The sequence below is a fragment of the Phyllobates terribilis genome, unplaced genomic scaffold (assembly GCF_046119375.1).
Source record: "Phyllobates terribilis strain yellow unplaced genomic scaffold, ASM4611937v1 Scaffold_2__4_contigs__length_985480577, whole genome shotgun sequence".
NCBI lineage: Eukaryota > Metazoa > Chordata > Amphibia > Anura > Dendrobatidae > Phyllobates > Phyllobates terribilis.
In genome coordinates, this window is record NW_027362762.1 from 157,694,040 (window position 1) to 157,710,753 (window position 16,714).

The 16,714-nt window shown below is 37.7% G+C and overlaps 1 protein-coding gene across 1 annotated transcript; it reads left to right on the forward strand.

The window, feature by feature from the left end:
* The first annotated feature begins 2,561 nt into the window (after positions 1 to 2,561).
* On the forward strand, positions 2,562 to 8,187 carry NEUROD4 (neuronal differentiation 4). The gene is made up of 2 exons (XM_073670061.1): positions 2,562 to 2,792; positions 5,187 to 8,187. Exon 2 carries the CDS (start codon positions 5,208 to 5,210, stop codon positions 6,156 to 6,158), a length of 951 nt encoding a protein of 316 aa, XP_073526162.1. The 5' UTR covers positions 2,562 to 2,792; positions 5,187 to 5,207; the 3' UTR covers positions 6,159 to 8,187.
* The last annotated feature ends 8,527 nt before the right edge of the window (positions 8,188 to 16,714 follow it).

Sequence of the window (16,714 nt, forward strand, 5' to 3'; positions counted from 1 at the left end):
ATCAAGTACATGTGATCTCCTACTATTTACAATATGGGAATTCGAATAGTTTGAAATGTTTCTTAATTTTTTCCAATCCTGGGAAAGAAAGGTGATCACCCAAAAAGCCATCTTTTCAGCTGCAGCGGCACATGCCATCCTGCCTTGATCTAAACAGCAAGTCTATGTAGACATGAGAGGGGAATGTCTCCATACAGAAGGCAAATTTGTTATTAAGGAGTTTGGGAAATCTAAATAACAAGACTTAATGCATATAATATACATGTGTATTATTTTCTACCGAGATCCCTCTGATTCTTCCTCACTTGGGTCTTTTTAGTATCATAAATCAAAACAGGAGCATTAGCAATAAAGTGATTGGATGTCATGGAGGAACTGTCCTGAATTATAGCAGGACCAAAGAGAGCTGGCGATGGGCGGTAATGGGAGTTTAGATGCAAATAGTGTCACATGCCTGCATTTAGAGTTAGGGGAAGTGGCAGATAAAAGACTTGTAAAGACTGGGCACTCAATTCAGAAATGTTGCTGCAGACACAGCCGTGGAACAGATGTGACTGCCTTAGGACAATAGGACTTAGATGAGAGGCACGAGCAGAAACACATGCAAGTGAGACAAAGGGAAGACAGGCTGACTTGTTAGACAGAACGCACAAGTAATAGCAGTTCCATATGTTCTCTTCCACCAGTTGGGTGAAAAAAGCCTGTGTCATAACACTACAGGCTGCTTTCTTACAGACCTCTCTCCTCCATAGCCACCTCCACTGCCCCATTGTTGCCATCATGTGAAGCTGGAAAAATTAACCTGTTGCAACCATCTGCTCAAAGTTTAAAGAAAAGCGACAGATTTATAGAGCTAAACATGTTATTTGCAAATGCTTATTACATGGGGGTCACGCTCAGTGGTTTCATTTAATCGCTTGTAATTTATACTGAATTTATGGCTATTTTCAATTCGGGGTTCAAAAACTAGAATTATAAGCACATCACAAAGGTGACAATCTGAAACAATCTGATTATATCAACGAAAACAGTGTTAAAGGAAAGATTACTAAAAGGGGTTGTCCAAATTTTCTATATTTTTTTTTTTTTTTTTTAAAAAAGGTTGTCTACAAGCAAGGAATGAAATAAAATAACAAAATAGTTACTCAACTGGTAAAGCTTTGTGAACTGTAAAGCATGATGATGTGATGTGATGACCATGCATGGGTCTCGTGTCATAGTCATCATTACTGAAGACAGTAATTGGCTGCAGCGGTCACATGCACGTGGTCAGCACATCATCATGCAGAACTGTTGACAGAATCAAATGGGACCACAGAAGCAGAGGGGAATTTATCAGGTAACTATGAGTATTTTTTGTTATTTTACCACATCCCCCTACTTTAAAGGTAAGTTTTTAAACAAAATCTGGACAACCCCTTTGAGGTTATGTTCATAACAGGTTTGGAAATCAAGTATTATGCTTATTTTTTGTAGCGAAAATTTGCAATATTTACTTGGTTATAGCTTATATTGTAGCAAAGGAAAGTCCTGTTCAATAAATGAATGAGATTTGTAGATTTTGGTTATAAAAAGACTAAAAACACTGACTTAGGAACATTTAGACACAAACCTTTCACAAGACATTTGGCTCCGCTTTATTATTGTATTAGGGACTTGTATAAATAGCATTATAATTATGGCATTATTGGAAACAGAGGGAAGTTAAAAGTGAACCTGTAGTGCTGTATCTAACAATGGGCAGAATGAAATAGCGACAGGCTACCTTATTGCAGAGAACTACACAAATAGGTAGAGACCTGTCAATCAAGACAAGTATTTTGCTTCGTATAAAGGAAGTCACTGCCCCTAAATGACTATTTCTAAGCTTATGTAATCATGCTGCTCAATTAATCATCAAGCAAATATCCTTAAAGGACAGGATTTTAAAAAAAAACTATTTTAATGTTTCTAAGCAAGTCAGTTTCCCAACTAGCGTGTTTAATATCACAGCAAGTAAAATTTTTATGTTATGTGCCGCTACTCTCTCAATAATAATTCCTAATCTAGGTATATATTTTTTCTTCCAAAATGTTGCTATTAGATGGTTTGCAGTAATTAAAATATGCAAGATAATAAATTGATGTTCTTTTAAAAGTTTATTGATACCCAATGATAGTATTGCCATTTGTGGGGTGAGAGATATGCCAGCTCCAATAATGTCTCGAATGAGGGTTTCAACCACAGAAAGTAATATCCATCACTCACAAGGTAAAGTAATCATTACCTGACTATACTGAACACATTCTGCACAGTTTATTCATTTTCTTATTGATGACAGTTTGCATTTTTCTTGAATAGAGCATCTCTTATCTGAGAGCTCATATAACAATGTAAAGTTATGATGATTATTTAATCAGCCCCTGACAATTCTGCAATGTGTAAGATTTGGACAATATTAACATTTACAACAACACAACTGCCTTTCAACTGTTTCTCCACGCAGATGGTATTAATGGTATTGGGGAGGAAAGGGTTACGAGTTGTAGCAAAAAAAAAAAAAAGACAAGACCACCAAAAACTGGAGCTCTGCCTCCTGAAAGGGGCTGAGCTTAGATAACAACCTTAGTAAAGTGAAAGGAGCTGTGAATCTGCAGAGGTCCCGCACAGAGGAGCAGCACAGAGGAGCAGCACAGAGGAGCAGCAGCGGTCAGCAGGGAGCTGTCCAGCTATTCCTGAGCCTGAACTCAGGAGACAGCATCTTATCCAGGACTTCTGGAGGAGCTGCACATCTGCAACTTTTCTACACAAGGGTACGGTAAAAAAAAAATGCTCCTTTCTTTATATTTCCTTTTTATGCTGCAGATGTGTGTTACTATTATTATTATTATTATTATTATTATTATTATTATTAATAGTCTGGCTATCCATCTAGGTATCCTCTGTGTATGTAAGAAAACACTTTAGATACTGTACATTATAAAGGAATCACAGATTGCTTTGATGCTGGTGCAGTTTAATTAATTGTACTTTATAAAATAATTTGGCAAGATCTCTAGATCATTTTAGCAAGACTCAGTGTGAACTGTGCAGAATTTCAAGCAGTTAGCTATTAACTTAGAGTATCATGTCAGATAAAATAGAAACTTATTATGCTTTGCTTATGTAGTGACATCATATAATAATAATAATCTGTTTATTTATGTTTCGCCAATTTGCCAACATATCCCGAAGCGCTTTACAATTCAGACACATTATGGTCACTGTCCCCATTGGGGCTCACAATCTAAATTCCCTATCAGTATGTCTTTGGAGTGTGGGAGGAAATCAGAGAACTGGGAGGAAACCCACGCAAACACAGGGAGAACATACAAACTCCTTGCAGATATTCTCCTTGGTGGGATTTGGACCCAGGACCCCAGCGCTGCAAGGCTGCAATGCTAACCACTGAGCCACCGTGCTGCCCTATCATATTCATGTGTGAGTGTCATGTTAGATAAAATAGACACTTATTATGCTTTGCTTATATAGCGACATCATATAATAATAATCTTTATTTATATAGTGCCAACATATTCCGCAGCGCTTTACAATTCAGACACATCATCATCACTGTCCCGATTGGGGCTCACAATCTAAATCCCCTATCAGTATGTCTTACTGGGAGGAAACCCACGTAAACACGAGGAGAACATACAAACTCCTTGCAGATGTTGTCCTTAATGGGATTTGAACCCAGGAGCCCAGAGTTGCAAAGGGTCCTGCTGCCTACCTTGTCAACAAGTCATGGTACACTATTTGCTTCAAATTATAAGGAGTAATTTTAGAATTCAATTCAATTAGTTCTTTCACATAGATATTGACAATTGCGTCGGATTTGGTAGAATAAATGATTATTAATATTTGGAAGTGATCTTGCTATTGTATTACTAGTCCATGAGTAGCTGATACAAAATAATTGGCAGAGACAGAAAACATGTAGAAGATATGAAAAGTTTTATAGGAATAGGTTAAAAGAGAGAAGGGACATCAGGAGAGGAGCTGGTACGGGGGTGACAATAAGCCTGTCACTGGTGTCAGGGGTATTTAAATACTTACTAAATATTTCCTCCAAATAGTATTTGTGACTCCACAAAACGTACTATAATACGATGAATATGTTTTGCACATATTAAGATATAGATTCATTTTGAGTAAATCTACACTTAGTCTTACACTCTATGTTTCATAGATTGGCAATGTAAGAATTGCTCACTTTAGTTTTGGGAGAAGCCAGATTTATTAAGAAATGAATCCCCTGTTTGCTTACATGTCTGCAGGAAAGGAAATAGTGGAGAATTTTATTTTCTCAAAGCACAATATATTTATTGCCTTTTAAAAATGACCAATTTTCCTAATAAGTAATCATTATGGGAATGCTATTTATATAATTTCTAATTAGTTGGTGTCACTTTAGCAAAGTTAATATTTGCTGTAAGGCTTAGGAGTTCCTGAAATACTAAAACATTGAGGTACTGCAGAGCACAGATTAGATAAACTAGTGATCGATCACAGTTACTGTACAACTTATCACTATTTCCAATGTTATATGTGAATTATAATAGCATCAATAAAAACAGTGATTGAAGCTTCCCCCGCAGCTATTGGCCATTCAGTGATAAAGAGATCCAGCGAAAGCATCCAACAATACAACTATATACCATCATGTATCACTACATATATAACATTTGATGGCAGTTAATGTGTAAAAATTGTGTAATCTTTATAAAAACCCTCAGAGGAATAATTCTATCGTACGTCACAACATCAAAATGTCAACTAATCATTGTTTAGTAAGAGCTCCTTACTAGTTATTTAATATCAAACTCTAGTCTGGAGCACCATACATCATTGCAATTAAGTTTTTGCATTGGAAGTTAATGAATGTTAATTGTCATTCTGCATTGTTTCTGTATAAATTGATGCTGGATCTTTTGTGGTCCATGATGTACACTCTCTATAAGCTCCATACTGAATATGGTCATCATTGCAGGAATGGTTCTACTAATCTCCGCCATACAGCAAACTTGCCCAAATTGCATCTTGGAAAAAGTGATAGAACATGGAGAGCTTATGGAAAGCAGCTACATGAACCATAAGTGGTGTAACATTTGTGGATAAACAGTTTACTAATGTAGGTAATCCCTTTGGTTTGTTGTTTATTGCAGGAGTCATATTAGGCTGCTGAGATGTCCGAGATAGTCAGTGTTCATGGGTGGATGGAAGAGGCTCTAAGTTCTCAAGATGAGATGCAAGAAAGCAGTCAAAGACAATCTACATATGACATGTTATCAGGTCTCAGTCATGAAGAACATGGAAGCATCGATGGAGAAGAAGATGAAGAAGAAGAGGATGATGGAGAAAAGCCAAAGAAAAGAGGTCCAAAGAAAAAGAAGATGACCAAGGCAAGGCTTGAGAGGTTCCGTGTGCGGAGGGTAAAAGCTAATGCCAGGGAACGCACCAGAATGCATGGACTAAATGATGCATTGGATAACCTAAGGCGGGTCATGCCTTGCTATTCTAAAACACAAAAGTTGTCAAAAATTGAGACACTCAGACTGGCAAGAAATTATATTTGGGCGCTATCTGAGGTCCTGGAACGAGGTCAAACTGCAGAAGGAAAAGGGTTTCTGGAAATGCTCTGTAAAGGACTCTCACAGCCCACCAGTAATCTAGTAGCTGGCTGTCTACAATTAGGACCACAGCCTATGTTCCTGGAAAAACATGAAGATAAGTCAGGCATTTGTGACTCATCACTTGTTTCTCATGCTTACAGTTACCAGTCTCCTGGTCTACCAAGTCCTCCATATGGTAATATTGAAGCACACCACTTGCACTTGAAACCTCCAACCTTCAAAACTGTTGTGGACCCAATGGTAAATCATACCTTAAATTGTACCACACCTCCGTACGATGGTGCCCTTACGCCTCCACTGAGCATTAGTGGCAATTTTTCTTTGAAACAAGATGGATCACCAGATTTGGACAAATCCTATGCATTCCGATCACATTATCCTTCCCTTGGTCTTAGTGGTTCTCATGGTCATGGCTCACACTTTCAAACTGCAGTTCCCAGATATGAAATACCCATTGACATGGCCTACGAAGCGTATCCACATCATACCATTTTTACTGAGTAAATTATATCAGTTTAATGCAACTTGTTACTTGACTTTATACAAGTATGAAGAAGCCAGAACTTTTATCTTCTACTTTTAGGCATAAAAAGAAGCCACCATCACCTTAAACTGCCTCTGACTCTTTAGTATAATTTCCAGATATTTTTGTTGTATCTATGAATTTGGATTTTTGTTGCATATTGATTTTAACATATTTGCTATCTCTGTATGGCCTATTGCCAATGGAAAATGTATGACTTTGTATGCCTTGTGTAGGAGATATGATATTTAACCATTCCTATGCCATACAGTTGCACAAGATTTAAAATTTAGAGCACAAAAAGTAAATTCTCATGTCCCTTTATATTCTTAGCTCGTGAAGAATATTTTAAAGTACTACTAAATGAGGAACAGACAACATTGTAAAACTGCATTTAGTTTGTGATGGAATCACAAGACATAACACTTATTCATTGCACAAAATTAATGAACTGCACTTTGCTGTGTGAAAAATTCACTATTTATTTTAACTTGACATTTATTTCATTGACGCTGAATAATCAGACCTACAAAAATATGATGTGAGCGTGTTTTGCAAAGACCTCTGTGTGGGTCAAATCCTCGGAGGTGTATGATGCTGGAGGAATAAAGCTGATTTCACAACTTTTTCAAATTATAAAAAAGTCAGATAAATCCACTTAAAATGGATCTACTATAAGTCTTATGGCTTCAGGAAGAGCGAAAGTCATGATAGTATAGTAACAATACACTAATGTAGTTCAACATTAAAAAAGCTAAAAAACCACACAAGAGGATCAACTGAATAGAACATAAAAATAAAGCACATTCTTTTTTATTATTTATTTTCTTGTAATGTATGTTAAATGATGTGTAAAATTAGAAGCGGGACCCATTTGTTGTTTTAATTTCGTTTTATACATGTTATGTTTGTCTTCTGTTATATTTTTATTCATGTATTTATTTTTATGTTTAATTTATATTATTTATTTTAATTTATTTTTTGCACCTAGTGCTGTTTCCTTACGGCTCCTTGAACTGTTTATTGAATACTATCTAAAGGTTAAAATACTAAATGAAGGTTCCATAAAGGGGGAATCTAAGTCCAATAAATATTTTTTTTACAGATGTGAAATACAAGTTAGGCACAGTATTGGAAGCTTAAGGATATGTTCCCACAATGTGCTTTTGGTGAGTTTTTGATGTGCTTTTGGTGAGTTTTTGATGAGCTTTTGGTGAGTTTTTGATGTTGCAGATTCTCTGCACCCATTAAGTAAAATAGGTTACTTGCATTCTTTCCAAAATATGCAGCGTAAAAAAACTCACCAAAAACTCATTGTGGGAACGTAACCTTCATTTTTCTTCATATATCAGAGAAGTGTCACCTGTGACCGTTTCAGAAGGTCATAAGGGGACCAATTATTAGCATTTATATAACTGTTTTAATACCCAGATCTCTAATAGCCTGCTGAACCTAATGTAGATCTTTATAGAGTTTTACGGTGATTTATATGCAATTTTGTAAAACTGATGGAGGTCGGGATATTACAGCTTTTATATGGGTGCAAAAATGTGGCGATATTACTGCAATCGGAAACTGTTCTTAGTCTGTGCTACACTAAGCCAATTCCAATCACGTTCTTGCCAATCACTAAGCAAACAACTCACACAACAACAAAAAAATTATTATTTTTTTTAAAGTAAAAAGCCTAAATTCTTAAAAAAAAGCAGTTTCAGTCTCCAAACAGAATATAGGTACATACATATTACGGACACTATGCAATTTGTATTATTCTTTCCATTGTTCTTTCTTCTTACAGTAATTACTTTATGTTCCCCCATCTCTTGTCTTCTCTCCGTTCTTGCAACCTGTGCCATTTTCTAACATTCTGCTCCTCCCCAATTAGAATAATGCATTATATTTTGTGTAAATGACATTAGATATACATGGGAATATTCTTATTCTTAGGGATGAAACCAGTCACAGGTGCAATCCCTGAGAACTCTGTTTTATACTGGATATAGGAAAAGTTTTATTCTTTTGTAAAGAAGTTAAAAAAAGCATTTTTGACACCAATAAAGTTGTGAAACTTGTTCATTGTGGTTCTGTGCTATTTCCTAGAATTACGTTTGCTATGTGGGTTTTAGTTCCAGTGCCATCACTGCTGCTATTTAGTTACCTTGGGTGTCTGCCAGGTGCCAGCTGATTGTCTCCCACACAGATCTGGCATCATGATATGCTTCTATCACAATTAAAATAACATGTTAAATCAGGATAATGCACCAAGCATTGGGCTAGGCTCAAATCCTCTGAAAAAAATCCAAATACACCACATAACGAGCATGCTGTGGATGTGAAATTGTGCCACATGGCCTAAAATATGTGCAGATATTTCTGTAGTGATATTTTTTTTATTAGAATCCTATCCACTTGCATTATACGATACTCTTTTGTGGATTTTCAGTGGGAAATTCCAATCCATAACAAGTACCCCATATGTGAATGTGGCCTTGGTGGTCATTTAAAATGGCTATCTATGGCACTGGACAGCACTGAATAGAGTAGGAGTGTGCACCTTGTAATAAAATAGGCACCCCGCACATCAGGACACTTTAAAGAAATTGTTCACTACTTTAACATTGATAACCTTTCCTTATGTCTGATCAGTGCGACACTCAGCACCCTCGCTGATCAGCTGTTCTCTGTATCGGTGCCCATAACTGCCCAGTTATAGAGCTGCACTGTGTAGCTCTGTCTACTGTATAGTGGCCGCGGCCAGATACTACACATCTGCCTCCTATTCAAATCAATAAGGAGCAGATGTGCAGTACCCGGCCATGGCCACTCTTCTGTCGATGGAGCTGCGCTGTGCAGCTCCGTAACTGAGCAGATCCGGCCGCCACCACCAAAGTTGTGGACAACCTCTTTAAATTAAGACTGTCACATGAAACACCAGTCTTAATAATTTACCACTTTAGGACTCGTTAAGATGAGCGTATTATACAGACAGCACTATAGTTACCGCAGCACAATAGTTACAGCAGCACAATAATTACAGCAGCACTAGAGTAGCAGCAGCACAATAGTTACAGCAGCACAATAGTTACAGCAGCACAATAGTTACAGCAGCACAATAGTTACAGCAGCACAATAGTTACAGCAGCACTATAGTTACAGCAGCACAATAGTTACAGCAGCACTATAGTCACAGCAGCACAATAGATACAGCAGCACTATAGTTACAGCAGCACTATAGTCACAGCAGCACAATAGATACAGCAGCACTATAGTTACAGCAGCACAATAGTTACAGCAGCACAATAATTACAGCAGCACTAGAGTAGCAGCAGCACAATAGTTACGGCAGCACTATAGTTACAGCAGCACTATAGTTACAGCAGCACAATAGTTCCAGCAGCACTATAGTTCCAGCAGCACTATAGTTACAGCAGCACAATAGTTACAGCAGCACTATAGTTACAGCAGCACAATAGTTACAGCAGCACTATAGTTACAGCAGCACTATAGTCACAGCAGCACAATAGATACAGCAGCACTATAGTTACAGCAGCACAATAGTTACAGCAGCATTATAGTCACAGCAGCACTATAGTTACAGCAGCACAATAGTTACAGCAGCACTATAGTCACAGCAGCACTATAGTTACAGCAGCACAATAGATACAGCAGCACTATAGTTACCACAGTACAATAATTACAGCAGAACAATATTTACAGCAGCACAATAATTACAGCAGCACAATAATTACAGCAGCATTATAGTTACATCAGCACAAAAGATACAGCAGCTCTATAGTTACAGCAGCACAATAATTACAGCAGCTCTATAGTTACAGCAGCACTATAGTCACAGCAGCACTATAGTTACAGCAGCACAATAGATACATCAGCACTATAGTTACCACAGCACAATAATTCCAGCAGAACAATATATACAGCAGCACAATAATTACAGCAGCACAATAATTACAGCAGCATTATAGTTACATCAGCACACAAGATACAGCAGCTCTATAGTTACAGCAGCACAATAATTACAGCAGCTCTATAGTTACAGCAGCACAATAGTCACAGCAGCACAATAATTACAGCAGCACAATAGTCACAGCAGCACTATAGATACAGCAGCACAATAGATACAGCAGCTCTATAGTTACAGCAGCACAATAGTTACAGCAGCACAATAGATACAGCAGCTCTATAGTTACAGCAGCACAATAGTTACAGCAGCAGAATAGATACAGCAGCATTATAGTTACAGCAGCAGAATAGATACAGCAGCATTATAGTTACAGCAGCTCTATAGTTACAGCAGCACTATAGATACAGCAGCACTATAGATACAGCAGCTCTATAGTTACAGCAGCACTATAGTTACAGCAGCACAATAGTTACAGCAGCTCTATAGTTACAGTAGCACAATAGTTACAGCAGCTCTATAGTTACAGTAGCACTAGAGTTACTGCAGCATTATAGTTACAGTAGCACAATAGTTACTGCAGCATTATAGTTACAGTAGCACAATAGTTACTGCAGCATTATAGTTACAGCAGCTCTATAGTTACAGTAGCGTTGTGCTCAGTGTTACTGGCTGTGAGTAAATGCTTCACGACAAAGTATCCCTTTAAATGAGCTAAAGTGACACATTTTTTACACGTAATAATAATATACTGTATAATCTCTTTCACCCATATGTACCATGGCTATTGAGTCGGTAAGCCAAACTTCTGACTGACTCTGACTTCTATGTAATGGACTCATGTTATAATAATTAGTACAACAAAATTTATTGTAGTATAATGGGAACATCTTAAACCTTTCATCACCATCATGTAACTAATCAGACTACTGAGAACATATTTATTAGAAATACAATTTCTGCAGAAACATTTTCCTAAATTCCTATGAAAATAAATATGCAACAAGTAATGCATTTAATAATTAATGGTACAATATTATATGACATACTCTTGATGCCTGAGTTGGGGTCCATAGATTTCTACAGATTCAAGTGCCAACTCCACCAAAAACTGACACAATTTTGACTCCGCAGCCCTGATGTGTGCTATAGGTTTTATTGTCCCCAATCTCAATGTTTTATATCATGATTTATGATTTTTTATTCTCGTTACTATTATTATTGCATCATCATCAGACTAAATTGTAGATTTGCAGGTGCATTGTGAAATCAGCATAGTTTCTTACTGGAAAATATTGAGCTGAATGATAATTTCTCTACACACAGTATGTCAAATGTGTCATCCACATTAGAGACTATTTTCATGGGAAACTATTAACATGTTAAGGAGTAAAAGATGGTGTCAATGAGCACATGTATTGCTGTCAATGTAAAGTCATTCTGTGGTTGGAACTGGAGGGAAAGGAAGGAGCCCATACTGCCAGGGAAAACGGCTCCTGGTTAGAGGCTCCTTTTGTCATGGAAAGTGGGAGCAGATGCCTTTGGGATTGGATAGGAGGGGGCGCTCTGCTCAGCTGCTGTCCCACAACAGTGACATCTTAATTGGATTGTCTTCTAATGTTAGGCATTGACAGCCAGCATTACTCTTATGCATCCTGGTCATAAGTAAAGATGAAGTTGATTCTTCTGTGAGTAACATAATATTTTCTGTTACTTAAACATGTCTTCATTAATGAAAAAATCTGCAAAAAAATCCCAAAGGACATGGTTTTAGTTGTTACCCAGTCACAAGAATGGGAAAGATTCTACATTTCTCCTAAACTGCTTAAAAATCCACATTCCAGAACTGGGGCCTAGCATTCCTATGTGAAATGTTGTGCTGGAAGCATGTGTTCGTACAGTATATCCCTTCCCCTAAGTTCACATAACCGTAGATTCTCTCATCCGAGAAAATCGGTCCAGTTACGCTAATCACACTCTGATCAGAGTGTGATTAGAGTGTGATTACAGTGTGACCTGATTTTCTTGGATGAGAAAAAGATAAAAAAAAAATGTCTCCATCTTCTCCATTCTGTCAGTCAGACTGCACTCGGATGTCATCTGAATGCGGTTCGATTTTTTTGATGGACCCATTGACTTGCATGGCCGAGTGCGTTCCGAATATCAGATGCCAATCGTGCATGCTGTGATTTTTTTCCCCGGCCCCATAGAACAACATTGGTTCAAGGGCAATCTTGATGTTTTGTTGGTTCTCACTCGGAACAAAAATACGGTCATCTGCACTAGACTTTCAAAGCGTTTAACATCAGATTTCTGGCATAAAAACTTTTAATGATCGGGGCCTGAATGTTTGAGCAGATAGGCCACACCAGTTACACAGTAATGTATTCTCTTGGCACACTTTTGAATGCCATAGAAAAGATGGGTGCAGAATGTTCAGGCAGCAAATATATAGCAAGTGCATGGCTATATCATCCCATCATGTTCTTGAATCTTTAGAGGAATGTGCTTGTTGAAACCAGGTTACAGCGTTCAGACTTTTTCAAGGATAAAAGAAAGTATCACCTAAAAAAGTGTTCTAAACAAACATTGTGTCATCTTTGAAGACCCCATAAACATAAGGCAAATCTAAGCTTCGATCATTCATCGTCAGGAGAAATACATCTCAGGTAGCATTGGCCTTGTTAAGTTTCTTGGTCCATTGATCAAGCCAGTACTTGTGATTGGGCAGAAATAATTCAACATTCTCATTTAGTCTTTTGAACAATAATGAACGTTCATCAGTTGGCCGTTGGTCAAAATCAAACAATCATTCATTTCTCCAAGGCCACTGACAAACATTTGATACGGCCGAAATCGGCTATTTAGGTTGACTTTTTTCTGATGTGTATGAGGGCCATTAATTTCAAAAGAAAATACTTAGATCAGGGCCTTTGTATTAAAGCAATAAGTGGTATTTTCCATGTAGATATAAAAGAGACAGTGCCATGGTCACGTAACCGAATATATTCACAGCATCAAACTTCAAAATGTTTTTGTACTCTGAAGGGTTAAGTAGAACTGAAGAGCTCATATTTTATCTGAGCCCTCAATGCTTGCTGTGTTCAAGCCATAGGGACATTTGCAGCTCATGGTGTTATGAGATTACAAGCAATATCAGAATTACTGCCCTTAAAGCTGGATTTAAGGGGAGGCTTTGGTATTATTATACCCATAGAATCTTTTTTTTTTTTGCTTCTTAACACTGTCAGTACCAAATATTAATTTTAAACAGCTGCATTACCAAAACTGTACGCAGGAAACTAAGCCATATAAGAGGGGCCATGTAAGCAAGAGGACCACCACCTAAAAAAATGCCAAAGTGTTTTCTACTAAAACTCGTGAAACAGAATGTGTTATTGATTCCAAGGCTCAGAAGAACTTGTGGACTGATATCTACCCGAGATATTATAGGCACTTCAGTGAAGAATTTTCTAGAGAAACAAAAAAAGAAGAATTCATTGCAGAGCTGCTTGCTCCACACACAAATTAGGCAGGAAAGTCCATTTTGCTTTTTCTTTACATTGACATAAAAAAAAAAAGCGCACAAAGACCTGAATACAAAAACAATAATCTTTTTTAAATTGTTTACATACAAATTTAGACAGGGTGGTAAGATAGGTGAATAATGGCTTGAAGCCAATAAAAATGGGGCATCATGAGACAGCAGCGTACAGGTAATTTATAGGATATGAATAGATAATATCAAGCTTATTAGCATTGAACCATGATAGGAACATCTACTAAAAGCTGATACTGGCCATATTAATTACATATTAAAGTGTTATGTGCAAGACTTATAGAGACCAAACTATAACTAGGAAATGGAAGACATAGTTCAGTTAAAGAAAGTACAATTGCAAAAAAAGAGACTCTACTAAACACTGTACCTGAGCCAAGCGATGGTTTCACTTCCCCTATGCGCGTTTCGGTGGGCGTGTCTTCTTCTGGGGGAGTGGTTTCATGGCAACCCTACATCCCTTAAATATTTAATTGCATCCAATCTCAGAACTCTTGACACTTATTGAATATTGTGAAGTTTGGCAGGGTGCTATTGATTGGCGCATGAAGCGCTGACATCATCGCAGCTAGCCTCACTGAAGGCGTCATAAGAAGAGGGATGTCCGGAGTGACTTACGGCACCGCCCACATGGGTCACGTGAGAGGGGCCGCAGCCACAAGGCAATTAATTCAGCATACGGACATCCCTCCTCCTATGACGCTCTCAGTGACCCTGGCTGCGGTGAGGTCGGCTATTCATGTGCCAATCAATGACTACAGCAGATGACATAGTAGAGGGGGAAATAAAACTACACCAACTGGTAGTCACCGGTAAATGTACCTTTAACATTTTACTACCTAATCTGGGCATGTGGTGTGTGTGACATGGTCAGACACATCCTGTTTAATTTATGAAGGAGGGACTCTTAAACTCACAAAGCCTATGTGGACAATACAAAAACTGCCAAAAATTAGAAGGAAGAGGGACTAAGATACACTTTGTATTAGACATAAAGTAGGGCCTCATACACATTCTGTTAAAATTGCTAGGTAGTGGGACTCCTAGACTCATAAAGCTTCTCATTAGAAGGAGGGACTGCAATACTTCCTGGAAGACACATAGAGGAGGGTCTCAGAAAACAATTTTTCCCATTTTTAAGGAGTGGGACTCCTAGACTAGTAAAGCATATGCACTAAGTGCAAGGACTGCCAAAAATTAGAAGAAGGGACTGCAATACACCCTGGAAAACATGTATAGGAGGACCTATTTTCACCTTCCTGACCAGGCCAATTTTTTTAATTCTGACCATTGTCACTTTATGAGGTAATAACTTTGGAAAGCTTCAACGTATTCCAGTGGTTTTGAGATTGTTTTTTCATGACATATTGTACTTCACGATAGTGGTAACATTTCTTTGATATGACTTGCATTTATTTGTGAAAAATCAGAAATTTGGCGAAAATTTTTAAAATGTTGCAATTTTCATACTTTTAATTTTTTTGCCCCTTAAATAAAGAGAGTTATGTCGCACACAATAGTTAATAAATAACATTTCCCATATGTCTACTTTACATCAGCACAATTTTTGAAACATATTTTTTTTTTGTTAGGAAGTTAGAAGGGTTCAAAATTCACCAGCGATTTCTCATTTTTACAAAACAATTTACAAAACCATTTTTTTAAGGACCACATCTGAAGTGACTTTGAGGGGTCTATATGACAGAAAATACCCAAAATTGCAAAATTGACACCATAATAAAAACTGCACCCTCAACCAACCACATTCAATAAGTTTATTAACCCTTCAGGTGCTTCACGGGAATTAATGGAACGTGGAAGGAAAAAATAAACATTTAACTTTTTTTCACACAAATTTTCCTTTAGACTCAATTTTTGTTACTTTCACAAGGGTAACAGAATAAATAGACCCCAAAATTTGTTGTGCAATTTCTCCTGAGAACACTGATATCCCATATGTGGGGGAAAAGAAATCACATTTTTCCACAAAAAAGTTTTTTAGCCCCAAATTTTGCATTTTCACCAGGGTAACAGGAGAAATTGCACCATAAAATTTGTTGTGCAATTTCTCCTGAGTTCGCAGATACCCAATATGTGGAGGAAAACTACTGTTTTGGCGCATGACAGCGCTTGGAAGGGAAGGAGCGCCATTTGACTTTTTGAATGCAAAATTTGCAGGAGTAATTAGTGGATGCCATGTCACATTTGGAGAGCCCTTGATGTGCCTAAACAGTGGAAACCCCCCACAAGTGATACCATTCTGGAAACTAAACCCCTCAGGGAACTTATATAGATGTGTGGTGAGCACCTTGAACCCTCAGATGCTTCACAGAACGTTGAGCCATGAAAATAAAAAAAATCACATTTTTTCCACAAAAATGTTTTTAGCCCCAAGTTTTGCATTTTCACAAGGGTAACATGAGAAAATGGACCCCAAAATTTTTGTGCAATGTCTCCTGAGTACGCAGATACCCCTTACATTGGTGAAAACTACTGTATGGGCGCACGGCAGAGCTCAGAAAAGAAGAAGTGACATTTTGGAATGCAGATTTTCATGGAATGGTCTGTGAGTGTCATGTCACTTTTGGAGAGCCCCTGATGTGCTTAAACAGTGGAAAACCCCCACAAGTGACCCCATTTTGGAACCTAGACCCCTCAAGAAATATATCTAGATCTGTGGTGAGAACCTTGAACCCACAAGTGCTTCACAGAATTTTACAACGTTGATCTGTGAAAATGAAAAAAACATTTTTTCCACAAAAAAAATTGTTTTAGCCCCAAATCTTTTCATTTTCACAAAGATAGCAGGAGCAAATGGACTCCAAAATTTGGTGCGCAAATAGTTGAGTATGCTGATACCACACATGAGGTTGAAAACTACTTTTGAGGCACAGTGCAAAGCTCAGAAGGGAAGAAGCACCATATCGGAGTTCAGATTTTGCTGGACTGCTTTGAGGGTGCAATGTCACATTGGTAGAACACCTGAGGTGCCAGAAAAGCTGAACCCCTCATAAGTGACCCCATTTTACAAACTACACCTCTTAATGAATTAATTTAAA